Source organism: Oryzias melastigma, linkage group LG17 (assembly GCF_002922805.2).
Source record: "Oryzias melastigma strain HK-1 linkage group LG17, ASM292280v2, whole genome shotgun sequence".
In the NCBI taxonomy this organism is placed as follows: domain Eukaryota; kingdom Metazoa; phylum Chordata; class Actinopteri; order Beloniformes; family Adrianichthyidae; genus Oryzias; species Oryzias melastigma.
In genome coordinates, this window is record NC_050528.1 from 7,610,187 (window position 1) to 7,630,171 (window position 19,985).

The 19,985-nt window shown below is 36.9% G+C and overlaps 1 protein-coding gene across 3 annotated transcripts in view; it reads left to right on the forward strand.

Moving 5' to 3' along the window:
- adcy1a (adenylate cyclase 1a) overlaps window positions 1-19,985 on the forward strand; it is a 49,115-nt gene that overhangs the window by 11,750 nt on the left and 17,380 nt on the right. For all 3 annotated transcript variants that reach the window (XM_024273811.2, XM_024273812.2, XM_036216334.1), the window contains exon 4: window positions 4,516-4,627. In XM_024273811.2, coding sequence (XP_024129579.1) covers window positions 4,516-4,627 — 112 coding nt within the window. The remainder of the gene's footprint in view (window positions 1-4,515; window positions 4,628-19,985) is intronic.

Sequence of the window (19,985 nt, forward strand, 5' to 3'; positions counted from 1 at the left end):
AAACAAAAAAAGAATATAGGTAATCAAAACAGCTAGCATGGAGCTGAAATATTAGCTAATCTCCAAAATTGACAAAAAAAAACCTGAAAGAAGCTGAAATTAGCTAAAACAGGCTAAAAAACAAAATAAACGAAAAAAAAACTTTGGGTTAGTCAAAACAGCTAGCATGGAGCAAAAATATTAGCTCAACTCCAAAATGGACAAAAGAAATCTGAAAAAAAGCCTAAATGAGCTAAAACAGCCTAAAAACAAACAAAAACTTAGGTTTGTCAAAACAGCTAGCATGTACCTGAAATATTAGCTAAACTCCAAAATAGCCTAAAAAAATCTTAGTAGATGCCAAAATATTTCAAAAGTCTTTTAAAACGTTAAAACCTTAACTTTTTAAGATAATTATGAATAATAAAAAAGCAGGAATATTATTCCAGAATAAATAAATTTAGACCTTAAACTTAAAATTCCTTAAACTTAACCGTCAATATTAACCCTGCATAAAAATCTATTTTGTCAAAATTATACAAGTTAGAAATAAGCGCAAGACAACAATAAATGATCTGGAGGGCCGAATATAATTTCCCAGATTTCTTCTCTCTAATGTCTTCTAAGAGTTTCAGGGAGTACAGGTTGTGGTGTTTACCGAAACGTGGTTACAAAGTTTCTAAATCACCGTCATCCCACAGATGGCAGACAGTTGAAATATTTAACACAAACGGAATAACCGCTCCTCACGACGGTGACATCTGCGAGAGAACAAAGTGACATTTAGCAGCTCTCTCTTAGAGATCCAGCACTCTGTCACTCTGTGAAAACTCGCATGATAGCAGCAGTCCGCCATCAGAACAAGACCTGGACACGTGCGACTTGTCCGGGACAGTGCGATGACTAATCCCCTTCACACCGTCCACGGCTACAAGCATTCGTGTTAATCTTTCGTGAGAAAAGTTTCTTTGCAGTCTGAATGCGAGGCTGAAATATAAAAACATTTGCAACAAGAGTAACTTATCTACCACTGGAGAACATGATAAATGTCTCAGAAGTGAAACTTTTTTGTCTACAAACTCTAAAAGTGGAGTTTTTTTGTGTTAATGGATAGAAATTGTTACATAAAATGGGTTTCTGTGCATAAATAGAGTAAATCTGTTTCTAGTTTGATGTAAAATCAACCTTGGAGCTTCATATTTGGAAAATAAAGCACATTTTTTTATTTAAAAATCCCCTCCAATCATCTTTTTATGTATTTTAAATGTCTTTTAATGATGATTTTGCTGTTTTTAGCTAAAATCAAAATCAATTTCTGGGACATCATTTCAGCATTGGCTCTGAGTTGTGGGCGGGACCACTGGTGCGGAGCAACCCCGCCCCTCTTCCCCTTCAATACTCCTCTCTTAATGCTAAATTTTTGTGTAAAAAAAATTAAGCTAAAGCTAACTTCTATTTATCTGTTCTTAGAAATACAACCTGGTGTTCTCCATCATATCTTTACTCCTCATACACATCTGAGCATGGGTGGGCGGAGCAAAGCAGAGAGCTTGTGGCCCGCCCTTTTTGAAATTTTTTGTCTGCTCCTGATTCACAACGATTTGAATACACAAATATCCAGAAATTTTGAGTTTATTTTTTCAGTATTCATCAGAAAAATGCCACCAAAACATGTTTTTTTTTTATTTGAGAGGCCACCAATTGTGCAAGATCTGTGATTTCCATCAACTATTACCAATAAAATTAGAAAAACTAAATCTAGAAAAATCACATTGATTCGTTTAAAGAATCTATTTAAAGATTATGATGGAAAACAAGTATTTGGTCAGTAATAAAAGCTAATCTCAATACTTCAAAACGTCAAAACATCACTGCTCTAGAGGAGATCTACATGGAGGAATGGACCAAAATATCAGCAACAGTTTGTGAAAACCTTGTGAAGACTTTCAGTAAATATTTGACTGCTGTCATTACCAACAAAGGGTGTAAAACAAAGTATTGAGATGAACTTTTGATACTGATTTCCACTATAATTTACAAACAAATTCTTTAAAAGTCCGACAATGTGATTTTCTGGATTTATTTGTTTTGTCTCTCATAGTTGAAGTATATCTATGATGAAAATTACAGGCCTCTCTCGTCTTTTTTAGTGGGAAAACTTGAACAATTTGTGGCTGACTAAATACTTTTATGACCCACTGTAGTACATAGTTGCACATACAAACTATACATAAATATATATATATGATATGTACATTTTAGCGTTGAAGTACCCAAATTTTCTCTGTTTTTTGAGAATTCTCAACTGAAAATTTGTCAAAAGTGGTCGCTTCAGCCTTCATCCAGTATTCCTGATTCATATCGCTCTTAAACAAAAAAGCCGAGTCAAGGCAGAACCTGAGAGATGCTGGCGAGCTCATATCAAAGATGGAGCCGATAAAGCGCCGCATGTTTTTATTATTGCCCAAGCTGGTAAACAGCTTCCTAAAAGAGTGCAGAGGACCAGTTTTCAGCATCCATCAGCATACACATCAGTCAAAGAACAATAGTTGACGTCATTCACTGATAAGATCAGCAGTGCTTGTTTTTCATCATTTCAGCTTTGATAAAACCCCAAAGACGGAGGATGCGCATGTGCTGGTTTTCTTAAGGAGCAGGGGCTTTTTAGTATCAGTTCAGGCCCTGTCAGTCATACGTGTAGCCTGTCATGAGGGAACACTCGTTCACCTGGAGATCGTGACAGCTCCTTGATGGTTGCATTATGTCTCAGAATGGCTCCTCTGCAGTTCCTAACAGGACATGTCTCTGAAGCCCATGAGAATACTCCTGCTGCTATTTTGAGTTGCTCTTCTTGACTGTGCCTCAAGTCAGTCAGAGAATGGAGCAGCCTTTTTATCTCCTTCTCTTACACTGTTTTTTTTTTTTTTAGTCATTTTTAAAAGACTCACTCCAATGAAAATGGTGTTTTTGGTGATTTTAAAATGTTCTTGTCGGATTTTTCTCAGAAAATTAAGCTTGAAATTGTATTTCTAAGTATTCAAATTGTTGTAAAAAGTAAGGCTGGGTTGATAAAATGGATTTGAATCGATCTAAGCTTAATAGATCCATAATCGATCCATAAAAGTAGCGATCGATCTAACCCATAATGCTAAAGTCCCCTAGCTTGATGCTAATGTAGAATGGGATTTTAAGCACATATTCTTTCAAGTAACCATTTGTGGTCTAACACACAGTTCTTTGCTTATTCTTCTTGAAAAAAATGTACTGCTATAGCGTTAGCTCCACCTAGTGGCCAAACTGAAACGCCTCCAGGAGAAGCAGAACAATGTTTACTTGTTGGATCTATAATGTAGGGTTGGAGTTGTAGGAGGGCCTAAATATGAATTCACACAGAACGGGATTCGCACGCCGTTGGTGGCCAGTTTCAATGATAAGTCAATGGAAAAGACACGACTTGAGGGAATCTGAAGTTCTGCGGTGCGATTTGAGCGATGGGCCCACCATTAAGGTCTGGCAGCAGCTGGATTTGAGCGACGAGCCATGAATCTGGCGTGTTTGACAGGTCGCCGTGTCACATCTGCTAATCAGGAACTCAGCTTTGGGAACGTGACAATTTCAGTGACTCGACCAGTGTGTAGAATATTAGTCCAAAGTGAGCGTCTTTTTCCTTAAGCTGCCGAAGCCGCAGGTTGCAGATCATCCGGCTACTTTGGGGCGAAGGCGGGATACACTCTGGACAGATCGCCGGCGGAGCTCACTCGCTCGATATGCTGGGAGACAGAGTCGCTGCGGGATGCGGAGGCTGCTGGGTTTTGGTCTCATCGAGACATTAAAAAAAAAAGAAAAAGATCTCCTAATTTCATTTTTCTCCCTCAAGTTAATACGAGATGAGAGTTAATAAGCTCAGCCACAGAGACACAGAAGCACCATGGAAGCGGCTGTCATACAGACCAAACCCGATGGACTGGGAAAGTCTTTTAATAATAATCATATAAACCCAAACATGGAGACATGATAACTGATGTTTTTGTAAAGAATAAATAAATAACTACATTAGCTGGTAGCTCATCCCACTTGCAGCCACGGCGTCAAACTCAAGAACACATTTTTTGACAGGCGACGACCAGCGAATTCGTCACACGTTGAAAGAGGGGCGGGGTGTGCATGCACTTTAAGCTAGCGGGATGATGGGAACTGGGGATAGGCTTACTGTGTGCCAACAGTTTCACCCACAATTAATTTCTAACTTCTAACAAACTACTGCCGCTCTGCAGAAAATATGTCCTAACAACACAGTCTTTTTCATTTTGGTTAAAAATAGCATCATTATAATTAATTACAATAGATTAAAACTGATTGAAGTGAGACTTTGAGCTTCATTAAGTTTCGCATTTTGTCTGAAATGATGTTGCAATTAACAAAATATTATTGTGACAGAAACGCTCCAGCTAATCAGATAAGAAACTCAATGATTGGTTTTCTTCTAACAATGCTCTCCCCATGAGGAATCTGACCCGAATGTCTTCTCTCTTCCAGCATCTTGTTTGCAGACATCGTCGGTTTCACCAGCCTGGCCTCTCAGTGCACGGCGCAGGAACTCGTTAAGCTTTTAAATGAGCTTTTTGGAAAGTTTGATGAGCTCGCCACGGTGAGTCTGTTTCTCTGCATATCCCTCAATTACAGCCACTGTTAGCATTCAAAGCGCCTCTCGTTGCACTGCTCTGACACAAGAGGAATGCACGCGTCCGTGTGTGTTGCATTGCTGGCTTGTCGTTTCAGAATAACGTCGGTGAATATTGGAAGCCCATATGATGCTTAATATGATTATCTAGCGCTTCATTTGAGGAAGAGTTGACAGACCTCTTTAATCTGAGCCAGATTTACCCACAGCTAAACCTCCTCTCTTGTTGTGTGAATGAACCGGGCGAAGCGATTGCAGAGTTGTACTCATCCCCAGTTGCTCTTGGTATGCTTGTGAAAAAGATTTCAGCTCTCCCATCTGTCAATATTTCTCTCCGCATGACTTCAGGGCCGAAAGCCGCTCAGCTTCCGCTGTGAGTTTTGCTGCTGTAGTTAATCTATTTGCTTTCTAATGTGGCAATTTCAGCAGCAGTGTGACAAAAACAACATTTTTTAATTGATTTAGTCACGTTTTTGGATTTTTTTTATTGTTGTTCTGCACAAAAATATTCAGAATTTACATTTTTGTATTGTTCAAACACAAAAACATTGTTAAACTGGTGAACATTTACAACCAAAAACACTGAAAATTACTGCAATTTGGTCAACTTAAAATAGATTTAAGTGTAGCAAATTTAAAATTAACCAATAATTTACTAGAATTTTTTGGCTCTTACAGACATTTTATGGTAAAAGTAAGTACATTTTATTTATTTAGCACTTTTCACAGGTAAAATCACAAAGTGCTTTACAGAGTAAAACAATGAGAGAAAATAAAAGAGATTAAAACAATAAACGAAAAAGCAGCTGTTTCTTAAAAGCCTCAACATCTTCAGTCAGGTGGAGCGATGAGGGATTCTTATTCATTTCTTGTGAAGCAGAGTTTGTTTTTTCAAGTGTGTTTTGGTGAACTTTGATAAAAAATGACTGGAGAAATGTGTCCCAAATCTTCAGTCCAAGAAGTCAGACATTCTGATGTGCGTGTTTTAAGATTTTCAAAATGTGTTGAAATGTGTCACAAACATGCAGACTTACTGTATAAAAACCCTGGTATTACATGTTGTGGTCTCAAAACAAGAATCAAAGCCCCACTATCATCTTTTGGGCTATTTTAGTCCACAGTCACAAATAAAAAAGTCACCGTACGATGGAGAGACATCGGCAGAATCTTCAAGATTCAATGCTGATATTTTTAACAACTGTTGGTGTGGTCATGAGAGGCAGCCAGGCGGCCGCCAGGGTTACAGAATTGCCCACTTTTTATAGACCACTACTGGCCAGATAGTGTCCGGTATGAACGGCTGATTTCGTGCTGAAATCTCACTTCGACTGCCACCAGGTGACCTTGAAATGTGCCGGGGCAGTCACTGACCAATGTCAACTTTTAGAGAAAAACTGTCCGGTTGCTGTAAAATTATAACCTTTTCTTAAAACCTAAATGGCAGCCAAGCGGCGTGTAAAAATGTGGCTGCTACCTCCTGATTCCAACTGCTGCCGCACAGCCACCTGCTGAATTAGCTGAAACACTTGCATGTAGGTTGCGGCGCGGTGACATTTTAAGATATGTGAGTGTAGTCTTAAAAACTTACTCTTTTAATCATGATGGTGCAGTTTTAATAAATAAAAAAAACTGTAATTTTCTTGGACATAGTTTCAGAAATTCGCCTCTGAGTTTTGGACCGCCTTCATTTCCCATCATTCATCTGTTTACACTCTCTCCTGCTAGCTAGCGGCCCCACCTAACATTTATGTAGCAACAAAAAATTCAAAAAATATTGGAGCTCTCCACCCGTACAGTTTTGATCCAGATGCCAAATCAGCCCAAAAGAACAAAAAACAAAGACGTACATGGATCTATTTGCCTGCAAGTGGATTCATCAGAATGGAGCAGGGCAGGGAGTTGAGGCTTGTCGTTTAGGTCCTACATCGCGTTTGCGAACTTTTTTCTTCTGATTTTTTTAGTCGGCTCCTGTATTAACTCTAAAGCACTATCGCCGGGTGATTTTCACCCGAGCAAAAGTATTTTGATTATTTTTATTTTTTTGAATATTTTGAGTGTCATGGATCGCTGGGTAAAGTCTTACATGTCCCAGGAATGAATGGACCAAAGACCAAGTGTACAGTATCATTATTTATTTTTTTAGGATTTTTATCTTTTTTAGTCATTTTTGTTCTTAGGATCTTCCTGTACTTTTTCCTTCACTTTGTTGCATAAGTACAGTTTAAAATAAAAGAAAACGGCTCTAACTTATCATGTGTTGTCATATCTTGATCTAGAATTTTTTTTTTTTTAGTATTTTATATCGGGTAAAAATTAACCAGCAAAAGTGACTTTTTATAGCGAAAGTGTTCTAGGGTTACAATGATTTGAATCAAGAAATCAATTTTAATCTAACATTTCTTCATATATGTCTTTTATCATGAGAAAAATGCCAAAAGAACATGTTCAAAACACAAATTTCATTGGTGTGGCCTGATTACATCAGAAAAGGTTTTTCTTTAGAATAAACAGAAAGGATCTTATTACCAGTTTCCATGAATAAAACATGTATCTTTCCTTGTTATTGACAGATTTACAGGAGTTGCTTGAACAGTTATAATTAGACACACCTTGATTCTCGTCATACTAAAGTGACTAGAGGCCAGAACATCTACTCCATGCATGGTGGGTCACTTTTAAACCTTCCAGGTATGTTCAGACACTCCTCCACTGTGGCTTTAAATTCCTGATCCACTTGAAAAAGCTTTAACTCGATCAATAAATGTGCCGTGAAGCGGTGCTTGGTTTTTCAGGACATTTAGGGGTGCAGACGTTGCAAATTTTTTTTTTTTTAAACCCAACTAGCAGGAATATATTAGCATTGACAAGAGACTCTTGAGCCCTGATAGAACACCTGATATTTCTTTAAGGCTGTTATTATAATTAAGGTGAAAGGAAAGACACAACCTTTTGACCTAAGAAGTATGTTTTTCTTAAATGAATTTGACTTACATATGATTGTTCGGACCACATCCCCAACCACGTGTAATCTGGCTTGCATTACTTACAGTAGGCACACGCCCCTGTCAAATCCACAAATCCACAACAGGATTACTACTAACCTTTTTTGCTTCTACAGAAGGTTTCACTTAACCCTGTCGGAAGCTTCTATTTTTATCTTATTTGTTTACAGGCTCAAATTTAGTACTAAGTAATGAAGAATAATACCACGTATTGGCTTGTTTTTCCCCTGCAGCTGATATTTATCTTTAAACATTATCGTCAGCATTTGTCTTATATTATAGGCCTTATGTTGGAGCCTAATCTTAATTGAAAAGGTCGTCCCCAGCTATGAAACCAGTCATCAGATGCTCCCCTCTTGCCCTGACCCGAAGCCCACTCGCTCGGATTCACTTTGGCAGGTAGGGGCAACGCCAGTGATTCATGGCTGCGGTCACTGTGGGCTCCCTTTCGCCCCATCCGAAGAGCGAGCGGTGCCACATGGCCACTGGGCATCATCTCATTATACCATTCCAGCACCATCCCCACACCACCTGTCCACTCTTTGGACTTGTCAGGCTGCATGGGAAGAGGGCCAGGAACACAGTGTTCTCCAAAAGTGCTGTTGATTTCGCAGACCGAGACTCCTCGCTTTTTCTCTCGTTAAATTTTTTAACAAGAATAAATGTGAACCAGGCCTTTTCGGCAGCCTTTCTCACTCTGTCTCTCTTCCTTTTTAAAATGCTCCGTCGGTTCTAAAATTGACTCTGTGTTAGACTATAAATGGAATCTGGACAACGATTGGGCATTCCGGCTTTTATCTCAGGTGATCGTTTTCAATCCTCTCCTTACATTAATTCGTTAGGTCAACCCTTTGGAGATGAGAGTGTGGACTCAAACATAAACTAGTCCTTCTATGTGTGCTTTCAGATTACTGTAGCATGGATAAATGAGAAGCAGGCTGTTAGTGGATTACCAAAGGCTTCACGTTATCTTTTCTTTAGGGCTTTAGGGCTGCAGGAGAATGTAAGTTTATTACTGACTCACACCAGCTCTTACCTGTGTGAGACTGTCAGCTTTACATCACTCTTATAGGCAGGTAACCCCTGTTTTATGTGATTCTACCTGACAATTATGTCATGTTATGGACTGCAGGTGCTCCCCACCCCCGCTTTCTCTTTTTTGACCCGCCCTCGTTGCTAAGAGGCTGTTACACCCCCATCACTCCGCCTTTCTGCCCCTACCACCCTCCACAAAATCGTAATAATACAAAACCTTTTTTTTTTTCAAAATGACAGTGTTTCTGTTGGTTTTATCTACATAGCAACCATTTTATTTTTTGGTCGCCTGGGGGTGGCGAACAAGTCTATGTCATTTTTAGAAGAATCTGCAGAAGTAAATTTGGGGATTTCCTTAGCAACAGATGTTTTTTGTTAACCACGCCCACATTTCTTATACATTGATGTCACGTGTCATATCAATTTGTTCAGCTTGAGCTAAGGATTATTAAAATGTCATTATATGTCAGTGAGCAATAGAGTTCAGAGATCAAAATTTGTGCTAAAGGTACTACAGTTGATTCTGTTAAAAATTCAAGATGGTGGCCTCTTCCCGGTGTCAAAGGTCAACAAAACTTCCATTGTGGGTGTAGACTTTACCGAATGGAATGTGCTTGAAATTTTACGAGGATTTTGTTCCTATTTATTTTTCTCCTTCTGTTGTTATCTTCTGTTATATTCTGTTGTATCTGTTATTTTTTTCTTTTGTTTTTGGATTCTCTAAAAAAAATCCTTTTGGCTATCGGGGCAAAACTGACGATTAAAGGCCCAGTACCTGCTGACTTTAAAACAAATTTGTGGGCTTCAAACAATCCTTGGGTGGGCTAAAATTAAGTCAAATAAATGAGATTCAACAGGCCGACGGGAAGATTACCAACTGTATGTCAACACGCGGATGTCACGTGTTCTCTGTGTTCTTGAGAGGTGAAATAAGAGGAAGATTGCTGTCACGAAGACTGTCTGTGCTTTTATTGCAAAGCAGATAAGTGGGAGAGAATCAGAGGAAGATGGTGAGAATGACACGTTAACACATTTGAATCTGCAGTTGTTATATTAGCACTGAGGCGCATTAACTGTTGCACTGGCGTAAAGAAAGAAAAATCCAACAACAAATGCAGTATTTAACAACCCATTGCAGAAAGTAAGCTCATCTGTTACAAGTTACATTGTTGTGTATATGGGGTCAAGTTTTAAATGAAAAAAAAAGTTTTCACTATTTATGTCTACATTTACCCCAATATCTTACTCAAACGTATATTCGAAAAAAAGTGTTGTAATGTAAAACAGCTTTTCTGATTAGTCAGAATAGAATCAAATTTAGGATCAGAGATATACAGAAAATGAGCTGGACGAAGCAGATTTTGAAGATATTTCAGTTTGTCTGCTATGATACAAATCCTCCAAACGATGTTGGAGTATGAGCCATATTTGATCTAATTTATGGTGTTATGATTCCTTCCAACAGCTAAGTGATCCCCTTTCTGCCTGAAAGCAGCCTCATATTTCCTGTTTATGCATTTTACTGTCAATTTAATTGATTACTTTAACCTATTATTGTTGCTCTACTAACAGTGTGTTTGTTTTCACTTATAAATATTGTGACAGAAACAGCAAGAGAGCGATCCCTTTCAGGATTTCATACTGTTGGAAAATTGTGAGTCTTCTGGTAAACCATTAGTTTAGATTAAATAGCTATCAAGAATGCATGAAAACATTCATTAAAACAAAAATAAAAATGGTGAAAAGATGGTTTTTCTGTTGGGATTTCACACTATCTATCAGAGCAAAGTTTGAAACCTGATCACAATCAAAATTTGACGTATTTTAGCTGTAAAATTAAAACTGGATAAAAAAGTGGTTGAGTTGTGGAAAAAGTAAAAAACACACAAATTCTATTGTTTTTGTCCAGAACAACTTACAAGAAAAGAGCAATAGGGAAGTAATTTGGCACACATTGCCCAAAATCCCCTTTTTCTTTGATTTTTTAATTGTAAATAGTGTGTTGTACCCATGAATATGACCTTTAAATCCTCTTAAAAATGGACTTCTTACAATACATGAAAGGACTGAGAACTGTAAGAAATTGAGGTGATACAGGAAAAGGCATAGCTTCTCAACTGGAACGAAATGTTATAAATAAACTATAAGACAAAAAAGCTAACATAAATGGGAAAAGACAAAAGTGACACTATGAAGACCTATTTTGATCATCTTTTGATCTTTTTTGAAAGTGTTCCCAGTGTTTTTTTTTAACTACAACCATGCTGTTTTTAGTCAAAATTTAAAAAACAGACATTTTCTAGGACATAGTTTTTGCAGAGTGGCAGAAGTTCATTAAAAAATATGACTCTGAGTTGTAGATGGGAACATCATTTTTGCAGACCAATCCCGCCCCCAGTTCCACTCCCCTTTGCTGAGAGCTCAGAGCAACAAGTTTGTAGTTGCCCAGCGTATTTTCCATGCCATAAATAAGCTCTTTAAAAAAATGTATCCTCTACTCTGGTTACCCGACAATTTAAATAAATAAATACTCTCAGCATTCATTTTCTCAATATTTGTCCTCCATAACCAGAAAAATGTCACATGTTAAAATCACCAAAAACATGATTTTCATTGCTTTAAATAAAAACCTGAATCATGACTTGACAACAAAAAAATTAAACATGACAGGATTAAATAAAGACCTTAAATATAACATGACAAGAAAAAATTATGTTAATAAGGCACTATCAGACCAAGACTAAAAATGCGTACAACAAGAAATAACTAAATCAGGGTCAGACAGGCAGAGATCAATCAAGAGCATGAGATCATCCAAGAAGAGACTAGAGTGGTCAGAGTCCAGGCGAGGGTCAGGGCAGGCGGCAGTTAATCAGCAGGGTCAGAAACAGAAGATCAAGTCCAGGTAGAAAACGCTCGGTAATGCAGGCAGGGCGGCACAAACAATACTTCGCACTGAGTGAGGCTCTGTGTGCTGCTTAAGAAGTAGGTGGGTGATTGTCAGATTGGAGACAGCTGAACACTTGATTGAACTGTGCGCTGGGGTTGCTGGGAAATGTAGTGCTGTCAGTTCTCTGGAGACTGCAGCACTGACTCTTGACAAAACTACAAGTGAGTTTCACCCCAAACAGCTGAGTAAGCTTGTTTTTGTTTGCTTATCTCGTCATGTGCTGCCTGCTAAAACCAGAATATTTTCTTTGGGTTTAAGAATGAATTGCTAATATTTCAGTAAAACCAAAACTGGACTTGTCTAGAAAACAGTAAAACAACGCTAAAGCTGTACAGCAGTGGTGGACCTAGCAGTTTGGGGCTCCCAAGTGAACAAAAACACGTTTATATTAATTGCTTTTTACTTTTTAAATCCTTGTAGGATGAAGCGGCAAATAACTTCATTAGTGCTCCGTTTTTACACAGCATTAATGTCAAGAATCCAAATGTTTTAATTAAAAAACTTAAATGTTAATGAAATTTAAAAAAATCTTGGAAAATACATTAAATTTGTTGAATGAGCTAATTCAATAAATCAATCATTTCAGTGAATTGGAGTGTTTTTTTAATGAAATAACTAAAAAATGATTATTTTAGACACTTTTATTAAGTTTTCAGCTTGGGGCCCCCAGAGTGTTGGGGGGCCCCAGGTGATCGACTACCTTTTCTTAATGCTAAGTCCGCCCCTGCTCTGCAGATGTTAACAGAAAAACATGCCAGCTCAGGGAATCCGAATGAGTTTTGTAATAAAAACCAAGTTGTTTGTGTTGATGTCCGTTGGGAATGTGGTGTTGTAAAGAACTCTGCTTTGTTTGCTTCTTTTAAGTTGATTGAAACAAGAATCCCAAAAGTCAAATATTTTAATTTAATAGTAAATTGATGGTTTTGGGTACTTCAGTGGTGCAGAATGACACATAAATCTTTTTTTGGAACAGACTCAGAGTGAATATTGACATCTTCTTTATTCCCATTTTAACGCGGCGCTCTAGTCCGCTTGGCCGTCCTCACATCTAGATGACACACCAAATGGTCTTCATGAAGCCCCCTCTCTGTAAAGACTTCCTTTCTCTGGCAGAATCTCCAACAGCCTGTCCTGTTCCTGAAAAAAAACACAGTTCTGGCTGAGAAAAGGATCTGTGATTAATTTATGGTGGCTGTTGTGCTATGTAACATTAATAGCTTTATAGTGGAGGAGCTTTTGCATCCATATATGTGCCTGTACCATTGGTGTTTCCTTGGCAGAGTGTCACAAAGCCTTTCATTCTTGTCCTTGTTTTTTTCTGCTCTTGCAACACCTCCATGCATCACAGCTTTTAGACTCCTCCGCTCCTTGTTTCGCAGCTTTTTGATTGACATGCAGCAGCCTACTTCCTTCAGCTGTGTCTTTTTAAGCCCTGCTTTTTTTGAGCTCTTCTCCTTTTTCATGTTTCTAATTTTAGCTTGGCTCATTGATGTCTCATCTACTGTCTCTTAATTCCACAGGAAGTTTTATTATTGCACCAATTTCACCAAATCTCACTGAAGAAATTTGTAAATCTTTAAGCAATTCTGGGTTTTTTTGTATTTTTGCAACATAGAAAATTAGAATTTTGCAAAATAAAAAAAAGTAAAAATATTTTTATAGATTTACAAACACCAGAAAATATGGAGCCTCTATATTGACATCGGGAAAAAAATTAAGAAATCACTAAAAATGTAAAAAAATAAAAAACAGTTAGTCAAGAACAGTTAGTAAAAAAGGCTGGTGAGGGCCAGATGTTAACTGGTGTGCACCAAGAAGTAACTGGTGTGCACTGAATTGGTAACTGGTGTTAGTATCTGGTGCTCACTGGTTAGTATCTGGTGCTCCCTGGTTAGTATCTGGTGCTCACAAGTTTGTATATGGTGCTTACAAGTTAGTATCTGCTGCGCAGAAGTTAGTATATGGTGCAAGAAGTTAGTATATGGTGCTCACCAGTAAGTATCTGGTGTGCAGAAGTTAGTACATGGTGCACACCTGTTAGTATCCGGTGCTCACCAGTTACTATCTGGTGCTTAAGGTAGTATCTGGTGTTCAGATAGTATCTGGTGCGCAGAAGTTAGTATATGGTGCTCAGCAGTTATTATCTGTTGCGCAGAAGTAGTATACGGCGCGCAAAAATTAGTATCTGGTGCGCATAAGTTAGTACATGGTGCACACCTGTTAGTATCTGGTGCTCACCAGTTATTATCTGGTGCTTAAGTTAATATCTGGTGTTCAGTTAGTATCTGGTGCGGAGAAGTGTATGGTGCTAACCAGTCAGTATATGGTGCTCAGCAGTTATCTGTTTCGCAGAAGTAGTATACGGTGCGCAAAAATTAGTATCTGGTGCACAAAAGTTAGTACACCTGTTAGTATCCATTGCTCACCAGTTATTTTCTGGTGTTAAACAGTTAGTATCTGGTGTTGAGTTGGTATCTGGTGCACAGAAGTTAGTATGTGGTGCTCACCAGTTAGTATCTGGTTCTCAGCAGTTATTATCTGTTGCACATAAGTAGTATACGGTGTGGAAAAGTTAGTATATGGTGCTCAGCAGTTATTATCTGTTGTGCAGAAGTAGTATCTGGTGCGTATCAGTTATCAGACACCAGAAACTTTTTTTAAACTTAATTTTTTTTCTTTGATGTCCGTTTAAGAGCTCCGTAGGAAACATATCTATTTAAAGAAACATATTTTTTATTACCATTATTGACCAAAAATGTTTGTTTTAAAATAAAAATCTTTAAATTTTAAAATCCAATGTCAGGAATTGTGTCAGAAATTTAATATTATTACTTGTTAACTTAGAATTGTTAATTGTCCACATGGTGACAGCTGTTTTCCAGAAACTAAAAACCTGGACTTATTCTCCACCGAACAACGCTGTCTGGGTTTGCCTCACGAGCAGATGCAGGGATCACTCAGAAGTCCGATTGTTTCCGGAAGATGCCTGCTTACTTAAAACTGTAAACCGAAAAACCCAAACCAAACAAGGCATTGTGGGTCTTTGACAGATGACTAAGAAGGATAAATAATTCTGACAAAAATAACAAAAAGCGCCATGACTGTACCTGATGCTGGTGCCAGCGTGAACAATCTCAGCTCACACTTCATTTATATTAGGTAATATAAAAAAAAGTAAAAGTGCGCTCACTTTTCCCAAAAAACAGATGGTAAGAGGATTTTAGCCACCATCACATTTCAAAAGTAAAAAAATAATAGCTAAGATACCCTTTTACACATAGAAATTTAAGAATATTTGAATGGATAACAATCTGTGTAAAACAGGATTTAAAAAAAAAGGGTTTGATAAATTAATAGGAGTGAATTTTCTGTTTTTGAGTTGACCAGAGGAATGACTTGAAAACAATTTTCCATGAAAGTATGATCGTTATAGTCTCCTAGGCACTTGTTTTACTAAATAATTACAAGGCACCCAGTCATTCAAACTTCCTTCTATCCTGTGAAGTCTTCCTCTTTTTCAGTGATATCAGCTGCTGAGAAAATCCAGTTTCATCTTCGGAGATAAACTGCTCTGGAACACCGAGCCGTTTCTATTTTCCAAATTTGCCGAGTCCATTCTTGTCTTTTTCAAATACACACCCACTCCATCCAACCCACCACAGCAAAGTGAGGGTAGATAGGGTTGATACCTTTTTTCATTGCTGAGAAAAAGAATAAAAAACGTAAGATGTCGGCTGACAAATAATAAATATTAATAAATAAATGTCCCTTTTTTTGGTACATTTTTCCTAAACAACTTTCTTTGCTGTGATTCTGATCATAACTTAATACGCTGTGCATTTTGGTCATTTTGTGAAGGACAGATGTTTGTTTTTGCTTTTATTGTAATTTGGTTTCCCCTCTTTTTTTAACCAGTTTTCAAGTTTGAGAGTCATCTTAATAATTTATATAGTAAGAAAATGACTTTAAATGAGTGTAAATCTGTTCATCAATTAAACTTTATTTATAAATCCCCTTTTGTTCAGAAAGTAATACAAAGTTGATATCAGAAACTTCTTTCTTCTTTGAGTGACACTCACAGGTGACGAAGCTCTGCATGTCTTCTGATACACTCTGCCGCTCCTTTGTTCCTATACCTTCCACTCAGATTGCCTACAGGGCTGCAGTCACATGACGGCGGTAATCCTGCTTGGGTCTGAATCAGCTCCTAATCCCTCACACAGCAGATTAGCAAAGGAAAAATACAGTGTAAGAGTCTCTTTAAGTTGCAGGGCTTTCCCTGCTTCCTGTAGCTTCAGTTGTAGTACCATCTGTTACTGCAGCGTTCTGCCCCAGAGTTACCCCACACAGAACCCTGCCCCTTATACACACACAGATATACAGGTATATACATGCAGGTAACAGGTGTAAGATAGGAAGACAACCAGCAAAAAAATACAATGAACTAGAATTGTTATATTCTATTATAATATTTTCTCTTTTAGGGTAATTATTACCTAATTTGTCATGTTTTTAAGAAATCATCTAATGTATTTGTTGATCTAAGTACAGTGGGTGGGTGGTTGGTTGGTTGGTTGGTTGGATGGAGGGATGGATGGATGGATAGATTAAGGGCCAACAAGCTGTAATCTAAAAATTCAGACCTTTTATCTCTGAATTCTGATTTTAATGTAAAACTTCTGACGTTTTTACTCAGAAATCATAAGATTTTTTTTTCCAGAATTCTTTTTTTCTCAGAATTCTGATTTTAATCTCAAAATTCTAACTTTTGTCCTGAGATATCTGATTTTTTTCTCAAAATTCTGACATTTTTTTCGTCAGACATATGATTGTTTTTCCCAGAATTTGAACTTTAACTCCAAAATTCTGACTTTTTTGTCTCAGAATTCTGACTTAGATTTCAAAATTCAGACTTTTTTTCTCAGACATTTGATTTTATTCTCAGAATTCGGACTTTAACTCCAAAATTCTGACTTTTTTCCTCAAAATTCTGACTTTTTTTTCTCAGACATTTGATTTTTTTCTCAGAATTCTGATTTTAACCTCAAAATTCAGATTTTTATTTCCCCAAAATTCTCACTAAAATTTCAAAATGCTGATTTTTTTTTTCTCATCAGAATTATTACCTGCCATCATGTGAGCCACTTCCTTAAATCAGAATTCTCTGATTAAAACAGAACTCTGAGATTAAAGTCTGAATTCTTTTTGGTCCTTTTTTTCTATAAAAAGGCCCTAATCCTCTTCCAAAGACTAGCATGCAGAGGGTGACAGTGGAAAAAAGACTTTCAGTGGAAGTAGTTCTGCAACCCCAACACAATACAAGTGGTCTCTTTTCAGTCAGCAGAGGTCTAGGACAGCAAAAGAAATATATATATATCAAAAATAATAATTGAAATGGTTACACTATAGTAATTTTTAGTTTATAGAAGCACTGACAAGTGCATTTATTTGTTTAATAAGGAGAGTGAAAAGAAAAGTTTAGCAATGTACCTGTTGTTATTGAACTGAAACAAAAATAATAGTTATAGAAAAAAAATCATGTACATGGAAACTTTCTGTATTTAAGCTTTACACTGAAAGACGTTTAACAGTTGCTCTTCATGACATCCCTTCTGCTCACACAAGGTTAAAGACATCTTAATCCTCCAGTCTGGTGTCTGGAAAACAGTCAGCTTTCACTTTCCTGGAATGCAAACCGACTGTGTCACAAAGCCCTGATTTCAAAAGTGCCCTGTAAGAGAGAAGGACATCGAAAAGCTTTTTACCAGTCTGACTCTAGGATTCAGTTTGTTCCAAGCATTATTGTGTGTGTGTGTGAACTTTTTCACTGTATTTTCATTATGGTAATTTAATCAAAAATCATTTGTATTACAAAGCTGGTTCTGTTTCTGTGAATATTCAAGCAGAAATAAATGAAGAAGAGAGAAAACAGTTTTACTTCAGTTTGCAGCAGTGATAAATACCAAGCTAAGCTACACGCCTCATTAAATTTGTAGAAACAGGAAAACCACAATCCTTTCATGTCATCTTAACAAACTTACATGTAAAGTAGAAATTTTATTTTCCTTGTATTTTTTTTTTTTTTGGTCTGTCTTTCTATTTTTTTAATCGTTCTGTTCCTGTAGCTTTCTTCTAACTTGAAAGAATTGATAAATTGATATTTTTGAGTTACGCTGGGTTAATACCACACGCGGAATTTTCAAAATAAAACCAATTTTCACAATAAATTACCGCTATTGACAAATACAATCATATTTTTGTATCTACACAGACTGTAGAGATGAAAATACAGTAAACATACAAACAAGACACACTGAGACACATACACACACAGATCAATATAGTGGGCCTACTGCGGTGCGGGGGTTGTAGTTTTGGTGTCTAAAAACGCAATGAACGAGAGAGAGGCAGAAAGCAGTTGGTGACAAGTCAAGATGGACAATACCAAATTAATTGTAGAAGCTCTAAATAACCACAGCTGTGCAGAAGCGCCTGTGGCGTAAAAATACGCGTCTGGTGTGAACTGGAGGTGAAGCGGATTTCGGGCGCATTATCCTTTGCAGCACTTCTGCGTGCGGTGTGAACCCGCCGTTTGCCTCTTACAGGAATCAATGGCTTCTAATTGTGGGAAAAATCATTACAATTAAAATCTTAATCTTCTGACAAAAAATAGTAAAAGCTTTTGAGACCCAAAATATTGATTGATCTTGAGATCTCTTAAAAAATCAACAATGTGGTGTGTTTATTTCACTTTTCCTCAACAGTTATAGTAAACAAAACATTTATATATATATATATATATATTTATATATAATTAATATATATATTTATTGTATATATATATATATATTATATATAAATATATATTTAAAATATATGTTTATATTGTGTATATATACATATATGTATACATATTTATTTAAAATAGATATTTATATTTTGTGTGTGTGTATATATATATATATATATATATATATATATATATATATATATGGTGGTTGAATATGAAATAAATCCACCCCAATCCTCCCGTCCCTTTCTTCACCCAAAGAAAATATCCTTCCCAGTCTCTCCACCAGCAAGTGGGCAAATATCCTCCACTAACGAGCCTTGGCTATCCAGTTATGCTGGAACTCACATGGCTTCCACGTTAAAAATAGAGCTTCCGTCTTGTCCTGTGCCCACCGATGTGCATAATTATGGGTCTTTGTACTCCTCACATGCATAGGCAGCAATCCCATTACCTCCATGGAAACAATGAAGGGTTTATGAGGAAGCGCCCACGGTAACCTGGTCTCCCTGGTAAAATGAACATCTATTGCTCATATCCTCTGATGATGGGTTATATTTGTAAGCTGTCTTTTCATGGCACAGCTTATTGTTCCAGAGTGAGTGACTCACCTTATTCCCTAAATTGAGACTGATCCGTTGCACTGTTGGATCCATTTATTGTTGATGCGGCTTTCAAGTTTGAAGAAAGAAAAATTCATAAAGCTATAATTAAAAAATTGTCAGAATTGTCAAAATTGTCTTAGTCAGAGATTTAGTGTTTTTTTGTATTAGCTGCCTAGTTTTTGTTAGTTTCATCAAATATTTATATTATTTTTATTTCAACAAGCAAACAAATACTTGGATCATTTATCAACTCTAGATTTCATTTATTAGGTGAATTTTTTTCTTGTCTTGCTGTAAACTTCAAAATAAAGTGTTTAAATGTTCAATTTGAGAAATAATACACAACGAAGTAACAGGAAAAGCAATGATCAAGAAAAGGTATGTGCACATGTGACTGTGACGTTAAAATAGCAATCTCTGAAAGGTATTGCTGGAAAATCAGCAAAAGAGTTAAGAGAAAAAATAAGCTTTTATTTATGACATACTCATCTACAAATAGAAACAGCTTGACCAAACATTTTCCAGTTGCCAGCCCCAAGTTATGGAATAATTATATCAGACCGAATCAGTTTTAAAGATCCAGTCTTATTAAAATTGTGTTTATTGGTGTTTTTAACAGGATCTTGCAACCTTTTTTGTTTTGATGGAGGACATCTATTAAGACAATTATGATTTAAAATGTTGAATTTCTGACTACTTCTGTATTAAAATCGTAGTGACCAGACAGAAGTACGTTGTTTAAAAAAAGACTTTATGTGTAACGTAGGAAATACGCTTGTGTCCGTCTTGGTTTCCTTCACCAAGCTGTTAAAACTGAACGGCTGGATAGCTTCAACATTTTTGTTGCACCAGTAATGTTAAGTTGGAGGTGTGAGGGGTTGTAATCATGAAAACAGAGAGTTTTCATCTATAGGGGATGTGAAGAGGGGCGGGGTTGCTTTGT